At 35.9% G+C, this 19,588-nt stretch overlaps 1 protein-coding gene across 7 annotated transcripts in view; it reads left to right on the top strand.

Moving 5' to 3' along the window:
• The window catches only part of SFSWAP (splicing factor SWAP), a 48,840-nt gene that overhangs the window by 21,907 nt on the left and 7,345 nt on the right, over window positions 1–19,588 (top strand). For 4 of the 7 annotated variants that reach the window (XM_005018082.6, XM_005018087.6, XM_005018086.6 and 1 more), the window contains 3 exons: window positions 1,308–1,498; window positions 12,619–12,884; window positions 19,181–19,336. In XM_005018082.6, the coding sequence (XP_005018139.2) occupies window positions 1,308–1,498; window positions 12,619–12,884; window positions 19,181–19,336 (613 nt within the window). The other 3 variants (XM_005018083.6, XM_038187274.2, XM_005018084.6) reach the window with 3 other exon arrangements.

Raw genomic sequence — 19,588 nt, 5'->3', positions numbered from 1 at the left:
GACACTATAACACAATGGCATTGAATCGTTTGCCATGGTACATGATCTTTCTGATTTATTTTTTTTCTTTACAAACTTGGGGTAAAACATTAAACTTCTAGTTTCCAGTTTGTATTTATACAACCCAGAAGAAGACATGTCCATTTCTCATTTTCTTCACAGAACAATGAAATGCTTCAAGTTATTTTTCAGTAACATAGCATGCCCATATACTCTAATATCACCTTGCTTATGTTTTGTTCCTGTTATAATGCAGTGCCACTAAGGCTTTGTATGGGTTTCTCTGTTACTGTGTATATGTAAGGGCAGAAGGGTATGCAGTGTGAATTCAAATGAAGTGATCTTCTAAAGGGATCAAATTTCCCACCTTCATCCCCCAGGCGGTTTCACAGTAGAGACTGTTTAATATAAAGTAGAGATGCTGTCAGTGTTTGCCAGCTTAAAAACTTAATATTGCTTTTATAACTGTGAGTATGCCACAGAAATTTCATTTTTCATTGTAAAACAGTACTTTATTTCTAAGCAACAGTTCCTTTCTACACTTTTGTAGCACCGAGTACACTCCAGTGATACATACGTAGAGCAAGTATGAAATACTGTATATGATAATAAAAATGAAGCATAAGAGATGGTTGGGAAAAGCTGGGTTGGGTGCAATTAACCAAAAAATCATCTTCTATGCGTTCAGTACACAGAGCTGGAAATGTAAGATGAAGCAGATTTTTAAAAAAAAGTGTTCTGTGCATAGCTAAAGTGGCTTGTTTTCTTTCTTTAATCACATAACAATAATTGTTGGTTATAACAACTGCAAAACCATTTGTCAAGCTATCTGGAGCAAACTCCTTTGTAAAGTGTTTTAGATATATGTAAAGTGGGCTGGAAGAAGTGAGAAAATGAACCAGCCTGTGAGAAAAGCAAAATGAAGAGTGCATTGCTTTAAGGAGTATGAAGGAAAAAGCCTCTGAATTTGTACTGCTACTATTTTAGGCAGCTTCTGTAAATACTAAGGAAAACACTAGTATGCTGCACTTCCAGCATCAGATTTTTATGGCGGTTTCTTTAAGCTTAACAATTTTTACTTTATTAATGCTTTTAATTGGTCAAATGACATTACTTATAAATTATAATGGGTAGAATTTGATCATTTCAAGTGTCCTTACTATCTCTCTGAATAGACGTACTAGAAAGGTTTGTGTATAGCTGGGGGGACCGTTTGGTTCTGTTATTTTTTGGTTGTGTGTTTCTTTCAAGGAAACTTACGTTGCACAAGTGTGATTCATTCTAAACTTGATTTTTATTTTCCTTAGCAAAGCAGAAACTTGAGGATAGGCTAGCAGCTGCGGCGAGGGAGAAGCTTGCACAGGCCTCCAAGGAATCAAAAGAAAAGCAGCTACAAGCAGAACGCAAAAGGAAAGCTGCACTGTTCTTGCAGACTCTGAAAAATCCTCTGGCAGAGGCAGAAACTGAGAAGGTTGAAGAGAATTCCTTCAGTGTTGAGGTATGCAGGAAATACATTTCTCTTTACTGTAAAGCTAGCAGAAAAATTACCTGTGGGGTATGAATCTGGGAGTATTTCATCAAGTTGACAGAAGAGATGGAATATTTTACAAATGGACAGAAATTTGAATTTTAAACACATTTTAATCGTTTTTTCAGTTATCTTACACATGCCTCTTAATGTCAATTAAAAAACTGGTAGAGAAATAAGGTGTGTAATTCAAAGGTCAGATTGCCAGTTAAAGAAAGCAAAATAAACTTGCAAGTTTAACTCTGCGCTAGTGGTCTGTGAAGTAGAATGATCCTCTTTCAAATTTATTTAGGTATCTATTTTAATATTTGCTTGTTTCAAGTTTATTTTGGTGTGAGTAGATATATTCAAAATTTTGAAACAGTATGCAGGCAACTGAGCTTACATTCGGATTTACTTTGAACCTGTCCTGCTGTTTAATTTTTTTAATTTAGCTGGTATAAAACTGAGATAAATAGGTAGTGAAATGATCCATACAACTTAAAGTTTCTAGCTGGAACATTCTTAATCAAGAAAATAAATACATAGGTGGGAAAAATAATGTGTGCATGCATGCAACTTACAGAGCAGGTAGTAAAGAATCAAAACAAGAAACTCAAAGTGAAAGAATTGAGGGGACTAATTCTGCTATCTGCCTTCCAGAGTATATGCTTGTGCTATTCTTATGATAAAGCGGCCCAATGCCTTGGGTTTGTTTAGTAGAATCTGTTTTGGACGGCTGAAGCGAATGTCTAGAGCAAAGCAATTTGGAGTGTCACTATTCCTGCACTTCTTTCAAAAGAGAGATTTTGATAGTTGTGTTACAAATCTGTGCACTTTGCTGCTCTCTAGAATCCTAGTGTATGTGGCACAGGCAGACTGCTTTCCATCTTTCTTTTGTCTTTGCAATGCTCCTGACAATTTGTCCCTGTATCCCCTGTCTGGACAGTCAATTGTAATAGATCATACTAAGGTAATGTCAGTTTGAGAGCTTTCAGAAGCTCTGTTTTGAGTGGGTGATCATGGTACTGCACTCTTAGGCCAATCTAAAAGTAACCTGAGGGTTGATAAAGACTTTGTGCCTAGCTGTAAAAAGCTAATAAGAGTTGCTAGTAAGTTACTTTGCCATTTAACTGTTTGGGCTGTAGTTTCCAAAGGATATTAAAATCTGTTTTCTAGTGGTCACGTGCTGGTTTACTAGAATTTATCACAAAGAAGAAAAAAAGAGGTTTTATCACGCAGAAATAACTATTAATCAGTTATTTGCAATTATCTTCTGCAGCAAATCGAACTATTACCAGGCAGTATGTGGATCAGTTAAAACACCTTTTGGGTACAGCCTCTAGAAATCAGTTTTGTAAGACCTAGAATTTTTGAGTAGGCAAGCTTAAAGGGGCAGTCTTGGGTCAAAAGATGTTTAAGTTAAGTTGCAGAAATAATTCAGTTTAATTTCCACAAGTGTTCTAGTACTTCATTATGTAAAAAATAATAGGTTGGTATAAACATGTTTGAAGCAATTATGTAAGTGTAATAAAAACATAATTGCACTTACTCTGTCTGTGTCTGCCATAGGTGGTAGGTAACCTTTAGCTAAATAACTTAAAAGTTGGTACAATAATGTTCAATATTGTATAGTGCTTCTCACAACAGAGACATACAGGTAAGTTTGCTAACTTGCTTCCTTTTTTCTTTGGTCATAACTTAGTAAGCAGTTTATGTGTGGATTTTATTTTTAAATTTGATTTTTAGTCCTGCTGCTGGTTGATTACTATTTTGTGTTTGGTGTAGAATTTGTGAGCCTTTGTAAATGCCCATAGCTAGTAAGTAATATGTGCATTGATTCAAAATGCTTATATTCATGCAATTAAAAATAAATAAATAAATAAATAAGCAATGTCTCTACGAAAAAAGAGAATCTCAAAAGTACAAGCTACAGAAAAATGTAGATCATAAATTCATTTTCCCTAGTAATGAAGACAAAACTGTAATGAAAGTCTCATCTTTCTCTATGGTAATTTCTGGTTTTTGTACTTTAGTCGTGTTCAACAGGCTCTGAGAATAGTGAAATATGTTTTGTCCTCTTAACTCCAGTAGCCTGTTTACTTCAACAGTGTATTCATAATTTTTATTTGTATCTTCAAGATCACTATGAAGAGATCAAGAGAGATTGATGTTTCTGGAATTAATCATTTCCAGCTTGTTGTTGAAAGCTGGAAGAGATAGGAGCCATACAAAAACTGCATTCTTTGTCTCCCTTCTTCAGCTGAAGACATTTGTTTCCTAGAAATGCTTTTCTGCAAATTTTAGTGCAGAAATATAAAACCAAACTCTAAAAACTTGTATTGATCAAAGCCACTGATCTGCTTTTTTCCCTATTAATAAATGGAAAACTCTGTTCAAAACAGCTTAGAAATAATGCATTTCACATAAACCTTTTCTGATTTCAATAAAATAACTACAAATTTAAAAGCCTAAGTGAGGGATTTGCATTTATTCTATAGGAAAATCCTTCTAATATTGATTAGTTTGTACATCATAGCTCTGTCCTGAAGCTTTTTTCTCCATCTGCAGGTTTTGGCAGCAGAGCTGTGTTCTCTATCCAAGTGACACTTTCCCATGTGCATTGTATATTTTCCATTTAAGTTCCTAATTGCTTAACTTCAGAGTGAAGAAGAGGCTAGATTGTCAACCTCTTTTTCTTTCAGTCTGGGTATTGTTTTATCATAACACATCCCAATCCAGCGTGATCTCATGCATGCTTCATAAAAGATTGTGTTTTCAGCAATTGTATGGACGCCTCCAACAAGTCCAGACAATCTCTTTTCTTAATGGAAGAAAACCCATCAAAACCTGTTTCAAGAGGGTCATCTTGGACTTAGGTCTTCACTGCAGTAGTTGTAACCAGCTGTGGGGAAAAAAGTAGGAGTGAGATTTGGTGTAGGCTATGTAGTTTCTTGATACCCAGCCTAAATAGGACCTGAAATTTATACAGCTTAGGAGTATTTTTATGGGATCCTACAGGAGCCAGAAAAAAACTGTGTGTGTTGCAGTCAGACCTACCATGCACATTGCAAACACAAATATAGTTGGGAAGTAGAGTCTGTTTCCTGTGTTTGGAACTGTGTCACTCCTAGAAAAACCAGCAAGGAGTTCTTGGTTGCACTGATCAAGCAAAACTTCATCTTGGGTACCAATTGAACATTTCACAACCACTGAAATGGTTGTGACAGACTGCAACAAGAACGAATGACGTGGCTTTCCATTGTTTTCTTTGCCACAGAGAGTTCCGTATCAACATAGTAGCTCATGAATTGAGTATGAGCACAAGCTGAGATCCTGTTTAGGATTCTCATTACTGATGCTAATGTGTTTTTCCTATGACTGGTGCGTGTGCATTATGTTTTTCCAGTTGTATGTTGAATGAATGCAGAGAGATGATGCCACTGCAAAATTCCTGAGACTTTGTCTGCTCTTCTCCTCAAAGGGATTTGTCAAGGACGTAGGCATTTCTAAGCTGAGATTCTGTTGTTATTTTCTTTAAGAGAGTGCCTGAAATAACCAACAACTTCAATAACAGTTGTCTCTTTTCAGAAGAGCAGATGAGTGTCCCCACTTGCATCTGAAATTACTCAAGGTCTAAGTTGAACTTACTAAAAAGCAAGTCAACTTTTCAACAAAAGCCTCACCCAAATTCTACTTCTCTGTAAACTTACTTGCTAAAAATGTCTGGTTTTCTTCTGCAGAAGTACTGTTTCAGAGAAGACATCTCTCTTTCTCACACAAAATCCCATGTATCTAAGAATTTTAAAGCAACCGGTTTCTCTGCTTCTTACCAATAGAAGTAATTGGAAAACAATTTGTTTATAAAAGGGTTTATTTAGAATTTCAAATATGTATTTAAATGTTAGTGATGTGACCTGCCTTTTTGAAATAATATTGACATTCTATATTGGGAATGTTAGTACTGTATTAATGGGCAGTCTTCTGCTGTCTACACTCAAAATCCAGTAATCTGCATCATGGTGTCTAGATCAATTTATAAACAGATACATAGCACAGATCTTGTTTGTGTTTTTTTTTAAAAAAAGCTTTTTCAGTCATGTTTCAGAAACAAAAACATGCATTTAAAAATACTCATAGCAAAAGTATTCTACAATAACAAAAAGTAACTGTAATCAAGAAAACATATGTGTAATCAATAGAAAGAAAGATGTAAAATTAGTTTTGCAGTTTGGTCAATGGAAGCAAAAATGGAAATTTCACAAAATGAAGAAAAAAGTATTTAGTTTTACCAAAAATGTCACAACATATTTTATCTCCCTTTTGGGGATATGACCATCCAATGCTGAGTCCAGGAAACAAAGATTGATATGCAGTGGTCATAGACTTAATGTAGTGGAATGATTTTTGTAGCTTAAAATGTATCTCAGAAATGGAGTAATGACTGAAAAGTATAATAAGGCATGAAAATTGGTTGAGAATTTCCATGGGAGATGCATAATTCCCATGAGCTTGTCCTTGCCAAATAACTGTATAAAAACTAGTCATGCTATTTGTCTGTTTATACACAGCATACATCAGTGCTGAAAACCTGCTTATCACACAGTATAGAAATGCATTAAATGAACAAAGCTTTGTTTGACCTCTGTCAGATTTTCAAGATACCTAGTATTTCTTAAAAGAATTGCTGATACTGAGTATATGTTTTAAGTTGGAACAAAATTGATTCCACTAACTGCATGTAAAGGGCACTCGACACCATAGAGTACGTAGTACTTTTAAGCTCTTTGACTTCAGCTGGATCATAAAAATAGTCAGATCTACTTTTTCCCTAGCTGAATTCATTATTTTTATATGGTTTTCTGTTTTTCCTTAAAGTGAAATCAAGCAAGAGGAACAAAAGGCTGAAAAATGAGCTTGAGCAATGAAGCAGCACAGCTTTTCAGAAATGACTCCTCACCATTCTTGGATGCATTACAACAGTAATGCAGTTATGAATAATCCTTCATCAGAGCAGCATTTAGAAAACATGGAACTCTAGCTCAGTTCCTGAAGCTAATCGGCTTGCAGTAACTAGTAGCTGGTGAAGTCTGTGCTTTTTCAAGAGATGGGTTAACAGTAACTTGGTAGCATCTCTCATTTTGTATGATTTGATGTTTATATACGATTCAGGTGGATGCTATTTTAACAAGAAAAGCATACCAGTTAACACACATGAGGGGCAGTATTTCAGTTAAGAGAAAGTGCAGTCAGTCGGCCACAAACATAAGGTTCTGTGGCCTACAATAGGGAGCAACCTTTTAATTTTGAGGACTGTTGGACTCTTCCAGATATGCAGCTATTGGCATCAGTTGAATTCTGAATACAAACATCACCTTTGGTAGTAGTAGGCTGTGGTATGGCAGGCCTGTAGCACATTTTGCAACTTCTTAGGGGTTTAAAATGTTGTTTGTCTACAAAAATGCTAATTCAAAACTTTGGATTATTCCCAATCCTGTCTGCTTAAGCAGTGTTGTTCTTAGGTGCCTCTGGGAGCAAAAAAGGAAGCAGCATCTCTGGCGCAGGGGTTCTCCATCTGTTTTGCAGCCAAGCAAAACCTGGCAAGGTTCGGTGTCTTGCTGGTGAACATTTGCTTAATCTTTTTGTTAACAGTGGCTGGTAACTGTAGCAAGTTATAGAAACCTTGCAGAGGTAGAATCTAAGCTGCCAAATCAATACTTCCATCAAAGTTTTGGTAAAAGTGATTTACGTAGGTAAAGTCTTATCCCTGCTGTCCCTGCCAAAAGAAGGCCTGCAGAGCTTCATTTTTTGTCAAAGCAAATGATCTTAAGAGACTGTTGAAGCAATTGAAGAGATAAAGCATCTTAGAATCTACTGGTGCAGGTAATACCTGACAAAAATAGGAGAGGGGGACAATGCTGGTGCATGGTTAGGCTATGCTTTATATAGTCCCTGCAGCACGCAGTGTCTTTGACTTCTTTATAGCAGTTACTTGATGTACAGATAAGTGTTCTGCATGTGTAGTACAATATAATTTTTGTATACAAGGCATGATTTACCTAATAGCATGCCTGATAGGTTTCTAATACATATTATTCTGCTCATCTCTCATATTTTATCTTGTCAGAACTGTTTTATGGTTGATAAGTACTTTGATCTACTTGTAAAAGACAGGTGGCTATACCCAAACTGTTACCTGTATACACCTTAACATCCAATTTAAACAAGGAGACAAATTCACCATTATAATGCTGCAAAACCAGGCAAGCACGTAACTTGAAAGTAACTGTTCTAATGGCTTGTCCCTAATGTCATCTGTCATTGTGCCTCTGAATATAAAGATTCTATAGCACAAAGCACGTCTTAACGTGTTTGGTCTCTTTCATCTTTTCTCTTTTGAAGACCTGGTTTTCATTTGTTTCTTTAGATGGCTTGTCCTTACTTCTGTCCTGTTCGTAACAGTATTCATTTTTTTGTGGAGAGTAGTATGTTTATGGATGAAACAGAAGTTTGTAGTTCAGGCTTAAAAGTAAGGTGCAATTCAATTTTTGCCAAGCATAACAGCGTTATCAACAACTGTAGATTGTGTACATCTTTCACACTTTCTGCTGTAGTTGATTCTGCTGTATTAGCAATAGATGGTGGGTATTGCTCTATGCCTGTTTAGAGGAGTAATCACATATAACAATTTTATGTTTGCATCTTTTAAAAAATATTAATTTGTAAGCAAAATGTAACTGTAATGAATACCATATGCTTAGTATTTAGAGGAAATAAAAACCTTTCAAGTGTTTCAGGGTCATCCATTTCTGGGGGAAAAAAAGTAAAGTATATATTCATATGCATCATTATCTTCTGTTTAGTATGGAACGATTTGGGGGAGGGGGTTGTTAGCTTGTTTGTTTCAAAACTTCCATTATCTTGCTTTTTCAAAAGGTCATACAAAAAGCATAAAACCAAGTGCCACATACTAATGTGGCATTTGGGGCATAAGTGGTGGCTATCTTGCTGGCATTTGAAACTTCTTTTATTGCAAGAACCCTACCATAAAAATTACACTAGAGTTGTAATTCCTTATACTGTAATTACTTCAACGAATACTTAATGGAGGAAAAGTTGAATACCAGAAACTGCCATCTAAAGAATGTAGATATGTGGGGGAGTTCTGTGCCTTGATTTTCTGTGCCTTGATTTTTGTTCTTCAGAGTTCTCAGGGTATAAAGGCATACTGCTCCGTGCAGCAAACACATTCACAACCACAAATTTCTTTGCAGTTGGCCTTTCAAAATCGAAAATGCAAAATTCTGTGGTTTTTTTTTGTTTTGTTTCATTTTTTTGTTGTTTTGTTTGTTTTTAAAGAAATTCTCATGGTCACTGTAGTGTTACTAGTTGTAGCAGCAACTAAACTGTTGAAACTGTTTATCTTTCAGTACTGATTATTTTGTTCTAGAAGAACAAGTGTTTTTATCAATTACATTTAAGCACTTTGGGGTAATTTAGGGTTGGACTAAGTCTTTTAAAAGTTTTAACTGCTCACTCTGATGCACAGAGCAATGGTACGTTTTTATTACTAGGAGACAGTTGCTTACGAGTTCCATGTCAAGGAGTATTTCAGCACAATCTTTGTGGAACCTGCAGCAAAAAAAGGTGCAGGGGTAGAGAAAAGTTTGAAGTGATTTAGATTTTATGAAATTCAACTTTTAATGAAATAAAGTAATTGTTGATTAACTTTTCAGAGTTCTAATTCTTAACTCTTTCCAACTTTGATCTAACACAGGATTGAAATTAATGCAAAATCAGCTTTCAGAATAGAAAAAAACATTAATTGTGAAAGCATTAGTTATATTATAAATAATGTTCTTTCACAGTTAAGTTCACTTGTACCAGGAACAATGCCAGTGTTTTGTTCTGTTTTAATAAGCGCTTCCTGGTTTACTTCTAATCTTTGTTTTGAACTTTGATTAAATAATGTAACCCATGAAAAACTAATGTGTGTCCTGGTCTTGTGAATACTGCAAATAAGCAAATGTCTGGTAATGAACTGAAGTACTTGTTCTCATGTAGTTTTACATCCTTCCTGATAGAAAGCTCTTTCCTAACCCATGTCTATTAAATGAGAGTTTTTCAATAATCTTTGTTTTCTGAAGAAGTACCTTTGAAACATTTCTCGTAGCAGGTGTTTACTGTAGGAAGCATTCTTTTACCAGGATTTCCTTCAGCTGTCCACAGAAAACACAGAAGAAGAGCTCTAATTGTCTGACACTAATTTTTGTTAGGGGCTGAAAGAGTGTTCTGTTAACCTAAACGAACAAAGAAGTGAGGTTCAATGAATGCTGTCTGAAAGTTTGCAATGTAATTTCCTAGGAGAGTTCTCAAAAGCCTTAAATCTCTCTTCCCTTGAGATGCATAATAAAATTAATCAGGTATCCAGCTTGTTGCCATGCTTTCTGAAACAGCATTCTGCTGACCTGCAGGTTTCCAAAGTCTGGTCAGTTTAAAAAAAAAAAAAAAAAAAAGTTTCTGCCTTTTGGAAATCCTTAATAACCTCCCAATGTCCACGCTTGCTTTGGTTTTTATTTATTGATTTACTTCACTCTTGCCTCCAGTTTCTTGCCTCTACTACCTTAGTTTGCGTGGGTCAGTTTTCCCTAGTAAAACCCCACGTCAGTGACAGCTTCTTGTGTTTGCCCAACACAAGACAGTTTTGGTTTATTTTGTTTTGTTTTCAAATCCAGCTGCATTATTTAACTTTTCTGTGTGTCCTGGCAACTTGCTGGCATAACATTCTTCCACAGAGCCTTCAGCTCTGAGGATGTTTCAAGCCATTTTGCTGGTGGCTTTTTTCTTGAAAGTAGAGTTGCTACTTCAGGAATCGGCTTGTTTGTGACAGTTTCTCTGAGCACCAGGTCCCAGCCGTGCGTTGTGTCAGTTTGGCTGGGTAGGTGGCTTCCCTCACTGCGCTAGCTCTTGTCTCGCACTCAGGACCTACATATTCACTTGGGGGTTGGTGAAGTTACTTCTGTATGATCTCTGCCAGAGCTTTCCAGACATGCTTCATTAGTAAGCTGGAGCTGTTGTGTCTGAATCTCCATCCAGCCAGGTTGCAGTACACTTCGCAGAGGGATGTGGACAGCTCTGTCACTTGTACTGTAAGCCTCCTGAAAGTCAAGGAGAGATCACAGTTTTGGCAGCCAATGCTTGTGGTGGTTATGGAGGGATGCTTAGCAGTGCGGGGTTCCTCATTGTGATTGCTGAGAGAATCCCTGTGTGTGCACTAAAAGTACCTGTGTCAATCAGTTATTAGCTTCCTTTTTGGCTAACGGTATGAGAGCTTGTGTTTTGTGCAGCCAAATGAACTTGAACACTGAAAAATGTTGTTTTCTCTTCCCTCTCTTGTTTTCCTCTTAATTCTGCTTTGCCTACAGCTATTTTGTTTCAAGCTATTAGAGTTATCTACTTCAAGGCAAACTGGTCTATTACATATTCAGTAGAGTTCAAAGAGACTAAGGTACTGTATAAAGACATGAATAACACTGTCAAGGAACAAAAGTAGGCTGCAGTAGTCTCTTAGGAAACCCTTGAGTTTGGAGACAAGGTGTCTGAAATTGCATGTGGATCGTCAAGTTAGGGAAATTGGAAATAGGCCACAAGTAAACCAGTCACTCAAATGATAATGGTGTAAAATGTTTATAATCCTTGAAGCAAACTACTTCAGTACTGCTTTATTGCTATTTTTGTAAATATTTTGATAACAGTTATCAGTTAAAGCTCAGAAAAGAAACATTGCTGTAATGTGAAGCAAAGCCGAATTTGAGTGTTCACATGTAGTCAATTATTGCCTTGACCTATTCACAGTAGAAGGGCAGAGAGAGAGGAGATCACCTGCTTCTAATTTGGTTATTTGGAATTTTAGTGTATTAGTTTCTATTCTGATCACGGTAAGCATCCTTTTATCAAATGGTGAAAGTGTCAGACCAGGTAGAGCAGAAATTATGATAGGGAAACTGATTTCTCCAGTTGCCTTGAAATGGCAGCTGGGGGAATGACAGACTTTGAAATGAGGAGCATATCTACAGTACCTGACTTGAATTGTTCTAAGCAAGGCCTTCAGCAGAATTCTCTCAGGTACAAGCTGATAATTTGAAAATTTCTCAGAGTGTGGTATGTTTTGCGTAATTCACTTAATTGTAGTTAGAATTACTCGCTGAACATGAGTTGAGCAAGGGCCTGCTCTATCATTAGGATTAATAACTTTTGTCGTTTTTCCTGCCCTTTACATGCAAAAGACTTACTCCATAAAGTACAAAAATAATTTGTATCAGCACTACTTCATTTCACTGTTTTACTTGAGATTCTAATCTAAATAGCACAGTTCAGGGAAGAAAGCGACTTGAAAACTTAATCTTGAATATCAGTAAGTCCTGATTGTATTTTTCTTGTTTATACCTTTTTAAACAAAAGGATAAATAAATGAGAAGTTATCTGGTAGTACACTTTTTTTTTTTTTCAACACATTTTTTCTAAAAACTAAATATTATACATACTCAGGAGTATGCCTAGTTAAGCTGAGAGTCTTAACACGTGTATCCCAACTTGCATATATACCTTTGGGGAACTGTATAGGCCTCTGTTGAATAATACTAGATATGTGTTTTCGAAGATGTGAGCCTGACTTATGCATGCTTTACATAATATTAATGCAGCACTGTGAGGATTTAAAGCAGTCGTGGGAGGTTAGATTGTTATTGATTTAACAACTATTTTCTTAAGATGGATTTATTTCTCACACTTTCTGAGTCAAAAATGTAAGATGATTGTTAGTTATTATCTTCCTTGCTGTTGTATTTGTTATCCAGCATTTCGACAATATATACATATATAGATATATATAGGCAAGATTAGTGAGTGGGATATCTTAAGTTTCTTTGCCAGAACTGTGTATTTACATGGCATTCATAACAGTAGATGTAACCTCCTGTTTAGTATAAAAAGCTATAAAGATCTAGAGATGCTTATGTGTTGTCTACACACATAGGACTTTCTCAAGTTAAAAATTTTTATGCAATTTTCAAAACTGAAAGCTGATGTTCTTTGTTTACCTTTGATTTCAGAGTGTCAGTAGTATACCATGTCCTGTGACTGCAGTCAGAACTTTACCTACCTTAGAAGTTAAACAAGCAGAAAGGCCTTCAAGCAAAAGCAAAGATCCTCCAAGGGATGAAGAAAAAGAAAAAAAAAGAAAAAAGCACAAGAAAAGATCTCGGACAAGATCTCGATCACCTTTCAAGTATCATTCTTCATCTAAGTCCAGATCTAGATCACATTCAAAAGCAAAGCATTCACTTCCCACTGCTTATAGAACTGTCAGGCATTCAAGGTGGGTTTGGAAACCAACCATATTCTCTAGAGTTCTGTGTGAGCTAACACTGAAAAAGTTTTTGCACTTCTTTAATTATATAAGCATCTTCTTACCCCTTACAAGGGATATAGTCACCCTGAAGACAGTGAATAAATATCAAATATGGAAAAATCTCTGAAAATATTTTTGACGAAGCAGTCATTAATTTCTAAATACATAGTGCAGAATTTACACCAGCAAATTTAACTTTGGTCTGTGAAATACCTGGTGATACTATGTAGGAGTGTGATTGTAACAAGAGGAGTCTGTGGCTATTGCTGTGGTATAGTAACAACATTAAAATATGAAATAGAGAACTAGCTGGTTGAACAGCAAAGTTCAGAAGGAAAGCAAGCAGTTGGGTAACATTTGAAAGATGTGATGGATGAATGGCAGGAGAGAGATGACAGGAATCAAAGAAGGTTGAAAGCAGAGTTGTGGAACAGAGACCATAGAAAAATGTAGCCCACTGCAGTTGGGCTAAATGTGACCATTAATGAGATTAAATGCATTATGCTAATTATCTAGCTATATATATTGTGTTATATTAATACTGTTAATTACATCTAAGACATTTGGGTCTAGGAATCTTTAAAGATTGCTGTCTGTAAACTTCTATTGTATCTTAATTCCCTTTCACAGAGCAGTTGCTGTGATGAGTCAGAAGGGCATGTTCCTGGGGTTGTAGTCTCTGAATCATGCTACGGAATATCCAAATAGTATTTCAGTAACTTGTAGTTCAAATGAATTATGCATATCAATACTACCATAGCTGTATATATATATCTGATGCACACAGAATTATGTATTACTTCTGTGGACATGCCAATGATTTAAATGCTTCTTGCATAGAAACAGCTGGTTCAGCTATTTCGTGTTTTTTTTCTAGCCATTGATGGTGATGTGACAGAACTTCTCTGCATATATTTAACAAAGTGTCTAACTATGCTAATATATATGTTAACACTTCAAAACTTGATATTTTATACTAGTTTTCCTAGGTTAAATATGATACTTCACTGAAGACATCTCTGAGTAGCAGAGATGTCTTCAGTTAAAGTCTTCATTGTAGAAAGAAATGAAATGAACATAACTTGATTTGGGCTTAAACAATCAGTCTGACACGCTGGTTATTTGACTGCTTTTGACAAACAGGTGGTCATGATACTTCGTATGTTATTAGAGGCATTCCAAAATATTCTGGTACCATTCCTTTTTTGTACATACCAGTGTATAAAGGGAATGATGCTGAATGAAGCTTTCATTGTTTAGTGAAGTGAATACGAGTCTTCTCAGAGTGGAAGATACCTTGGGGAAAAGTCTTGTCAGGTGAATCACTGATCTTTTCTGCTCCCTGCCAAGCTGTATCTTCACTTGGAACTCCATTGTCTCTTCATCCAAGCTATGTCACATATGTTCTTCTACTGTTTTATTGATAAATGGTGAAAACAAGAAGAATCATCAATGTAGTGATTAAAAATATAATAATCTTTTCTGGTACCTTGAAATAGAATCATCTGAGAAGATCTTTCTTTTTCAGTACTTGAGTCTGCTACTCTGTAGGCTAAGGATAATCCTGCACCTTGCATGAGCTTGCATCTGGCACTAATCAGATGAATGACAACCAAGTCAGATATATACTGAGATGTCTTCAGTGACTTCCTGGTGATCTGAAGATATCTCCTCCTTTATCAAGGCTTGAATACTTTCACCAACTGATTTACTTTTGGTTCTGCTAGTGGAAAGACCGAACTACAGTGTTCTGAAGTGTAACGCGCATATCACAGACAGTCTTATTTTTTTTAGTAGATTTTTTTTTTGATTGTCCAGAATTCAGTTGGTGGACATACTGTGTAAAAGTCACCAAAAATAGTTAATCCGACGGAGCTAATCTTTGTGTGCCCTGTAGAATGTGCTTCCTGGCACAAATCAATTAGTAGATGCATACTAGCCCAAACATAATGGATCAACATGACACCTAATTAAATCTGGATGAATTTTTCCTAGATCAGCTATTTGAATTGTACACCTTAGAGGTCCAGTAAGCTTGATGCTGGCTGGCTGAATTTTAAAATTGTTTCAGAACTGCACCACATCTTGCATTGAGAACATTTTGCACATCTTAAAATTTGACTAATGTTAAAGCTGAACTCATTCATCCTGTTTTCTGATCTGAATACCAGTTCAAACAAAGGTTTCTGGAGGGTCTCCCAATCAGGAAACCATTGTTTATGGGAGCTTAAGGCAGTATCATCGGTGCTTAGCTGTTGCACTTTCACTTTGAGGTTTCTGCAGGTCATATGAGAAACTTCTTGACAGGAGACCTGTTAAATGTCTAAATTTACTGTACTATCTGCAGCGTTCTCAGTGTGACTAAATCTGAACTTGAGGTCTTGCTTGAGGTCTTCCTGTAATTAATAGTAATTAATACCTTCTTCCTGCTTATTATACTAAATATAGTGACTGTTGGTTTACTTCAATGGAAGAGTATTTTATCACTTACAATTTTTCTTATATACTAGTAAGGAGTAGACCGGTGGGAGTATGGCTTAAGAAAAAAAAAAAAAAGAAAAGAAATGGAAAAAAATGTATCTAGGCAGTCAAGACATCAAGTCTTATGCAGGATGGATTGAATGAATCCTCAGCTGGAAGACAAATTCCAGAGTTGCAAATAAGATCATAAAGATATCTTTGAGATGGGAAATGGAGTACTGTGTCCAGCTTCGACCTTGACACTTCAGAAGGATGTTGACCAGCTAGAGGAAGATTGGATTGAATCAGCAAAAATTTTCATAAATTTAAAAAAAAAAAAAAAAAAGGTGATGTGGGGAGGAGATTTAGAGTTACGTCTTTGGAAAAAACAGAGGAAAATTAAATGAGTCATCACATATGCCAAAAAGGTGGGCATAGAACATTCTTCTTCAGTCCCTGGGGTTAGGATGAGAAGTAATGGATTTAAATTGATGGAAGAGAGACTAGAAAGCTTTTTATAGTTTCCCAGTGGTTAATACAGCTTGTGAAAGTGCCATCATGGGAAATTTCTGCATTAAGAATGATGATTCAGAGAGTATTGAATAGTCTGATTTCTTGAAGTCTTTTCTAGCTCTGTATTTCTAATTAGGTCCTTGAAAAATTATCCCTATGGTCTCACATTGTAGAAGAAATAATGGCAATAGTTAGGCAGGCTTTACTGAAAGTGTTTGATAATCCTCAAAGTACTCAGTGTGTTTACAAAATCAACGCTCTTGCCCCTGAAATTGGAAAGGTTGTAAAACAATTAAGTAATCAAGAATGGGAGGCTGATTAATAACCCATTCAGATACTGATGTGTTTTGTCTCTCAAATGTTAAGGTAACAAATGTTAAGGTAAAAATAATGTCTTGTCTTAGTACTTTCCCCAAAAGAAGCAAATGTTGGTGCCTAGCTAGAAGAGATATGACTTTTCTTGATTTTCAACACTAAATATATAATTTCCATTTGTTGCCTTGCCTTGTTCAAAACATGGCACCTTTCACATCTCTTATCTTTAGTTTTCCTAGTGCTTGATGCAAAATGTGTAACTTTTCTAGATTCCTAAAACACTGGATGTTACAGTTTACTGCTGAATAAGTAGTTACGTAAAGAGTCGTAACCACCTGGGATAAAGCTGTGAACTATTTGCAGAGGTTACTGTGTTCATCTTTTATTAATTGGGTGGTGCCTAGAGGATAGTCTTCATTGTCTGGTTATTGATGCTAAATTATATGGGAACATTCCTAATTTGAGTAACTTCACTTGATTTGAATGTCTCAATCTAATGTAGTACGTTGGAGATTTGGGTGCCGTATTCCATCCAGCTCTAGATGTCTATGCTAACCTGCAGAACTCAATATAGAGCAATTACTGGTGCAGCAGACTGGATTAAAAAAAAAAAAAAGCTGGAATTTTCTTTCTGTAGTACTTACTGGATCACATTAATCAAAAAATTTGGAATAACAAAGGAGTTCTTTCTTGTAGTAAACATTCATAACTTTCCTAGAGAGTAGTTTGTCAGGCCTGAGGGGTCTGTACAGTAAAAAAAAAAAAAATGTGTTTTAGATTTGAAGCTATTTAAACTGTTATATTTAAATTACCTGTGACAACCAAAAGAGAGATGCATATTCCACAATTTCTCATTATGTATATTGCATTTGGATAATAATGAATAGCAAACTACCTCTAAGTTGTAATAATGACCACTCACCATGTGCCTTGTATTTGGGAGCAGTCGTCAAAGTTTTAGGTTTTGTGAGATTTCCATGTGGACACTCGATGAGCTTCTCTTTAATGCTTTGAGTAGTTACTGTTTAATTATATGAGTTGTTTCAAAAAATAAGATTACAACAAACTATATACTGATTTTGGTTTCTAACAAGTTAGTAAAGAATGAGATGTAGGAAGTGAAGTTAAAGATAACTTTACAGTAACTGTCTTTGCTGTCTTTGTTCAAGTGATGTTCAGCATTCTTGTCAAACTTTGGTTTTTCTTTGGTTTTCAATCAAAATGAGTTTTGGAAATCATGGAAATAATAATTGCGATACACTTCTATACTGTTTTATATCGCTTGTTTATCATTTGGTTTTTGCATTGTTAGAGGCATAGACACTGCTTCATTTAAAAATAGGCCTTGGTAAGGTGCAGTTTTGTACAGCAGTACTAATGTTGAAAAAATCTGTTCAAATAACAGCAAATTAATTCAAAGCATATTTTGGGTATTTATTATTCTGGGTAGCACAATCAAGCCTGTTTAACAGAAACAAGTTTCAAGAAAGCAGCTTTACAAGGAACCCAGATACAGTGCTTTTATGGAGCCATGTGCTACACTACGAGGAATTTCTCTGTGTAAATGAATGCTATTTTCTGAACCAAAATTTGCCTGTCAAAGTTAGTCCCACAAAGCTCCTGGCCTAGTAATGGCTTTAATTCTAGACCGACATGACAGGTTAAAGTTAAATTAAAGTCACAGAAACGTTAAACAATGTACAAAAACACTGTGAGGTATTTTAGCATGGCTTGCTTTGGAGGTGTTAGTCCCAAAGAGATAATGACTTACTACACATCAGTAATTAAGGTATCAGTAATTAAGGTCAAAGGTGAGGCACATCTGTTAAATCTGTCTTGGCAAACAGCCTTTAGTATCTTTTGGTCATCTCTAGTAAGTGATTCATGGTGTCTTTCTTTTAATCAGCTTCAAAGCACCATAAAAAGTTAGATGTGAATTGCATCTAATAGTGGTGCTCTTTAAAGAAGTGTAAGTTGTCAGTCCCTGGAGCTGTAGGTATGCTGTTCCAGCTGGGAAGTTTGATTTTGAAGCTGATGGACAGTAAGTGTAAGAAATGACCGTGTTCATCTGCATCTCTGTTTTCTACCAGATCTTTTTTGTACATGATCTAAGCTAATGATGTCTTTGCATGAGTGAGCGTGGTTTGTGTGTGTGTATGAGAGGGGACGGAGAGGCACTCGTTAGGTGTTGAATGATATGATTCAATGACATTTGGATGTTCATTTTGAACTAAAGTAGAGGTGGAAAGTCTAAACTTCTGTTGGTTATTGATCCTTTTCCTTTATACTGTCTAGTAACAGAATAGAGCTAAGCCACATACTGAATTACCCAGTTAATGAGTAACAAACAATAGGTAGTAGTGGCATGCTTCATTAGTGGGTCACTTCTTGATAAGTTTGAGAACGCTTCAGAATGCTTGTGTGAGAGAGAAACTGACTTTTTGCCTCAACTGCAGAAATTTGAGAGATTTGGAAGTAACCGCTCTTTGTTTGTTCCAAATCAATTTTCTTATTGCTGAGGCAGTGTCTTTTCACTTACTTTTAATTCCTGTATTGTAATGAGACATGCCAAGCTTTGTAATCCTTTGAACTTTTGGGACCCTTCTAATCACAAGTTCTGTTGACTTTAATGGAATAGAGTGTCTTAAAATAATAGTGTAATGAAAGTAATAATTGTTGTATCACAGTAAAACTGTTAAGCTGTTTGTAATTGTTTTAAACTAATGGCCAAGTTCTTAACGTTTGGTGGTTGGAAGAATGTTGTAGAACCAAAAAAACATCATATCTGGTTCATAAAAATGAAGCTAATGCTTTTTTCTTTCTGATTGTTTGGACTTTTTTTAGGCTGGTCCATATAGGCATGTTTCACTAAGGTTCAGCTTTTGGTTAAGGGACTGAGCCTTTTCAGGATTCTAGTTAATACCAAAACTAGCACATTTTATTCTGAATGTGAAGTGTGTGCCTCCGTATCACAGACTCACAGCATCCACAGGGACACTGAGCATGGGACCGAGTCTGAGCAACTCATCAATGGCAGCAGCAACAGAGCGGGAAAGTTATCAGGCAGCTTCGACAACGAAAAGATTTGACTGCTGGCGCTCTTTTGAGGGAAATCCTGGTAAAATGTCAAGGTGTCTGACTGACCCCAAATTTTATGATCTGTTGTTTTTTTTTCCTTTTTCAATCCTTCTGAAAGGCCTGGTAAAGATCAGATTTCTAAGTGACAAAGCAGTTAATTTGCAACCCTTAACTGCCATTGTGATTATTTGTTTTCCATTTTCAGTTGATCGGTTCTGTTGTAGGTATAAGAGAAATGGCTCAGGAGTGTGTGTGTATATACTAAATATATTGTGCAAGTCTGCAGAAGATCAGTGATTTCACAA

The sequence above is a fragment of the Anas platyrhynchos genome, chromosome 16 (genome assembly GCF_047663525.1).
Source record: "Anas platyrhynchos isolate ZD024472 breed Pekin duck chromosome 16, IASCAAS_PekinDuck_T2T, whole genome shotgun sequence".
Taxonomy (NCBI): Eukaryota; Metazoa; Chordata; class Aves; order Anseriformes; family Anatidae; genus Anas; species Anas platyrhynchos.
This window is presented reverse-complemented; position numbering and strand designations above follow the sequence as displayed.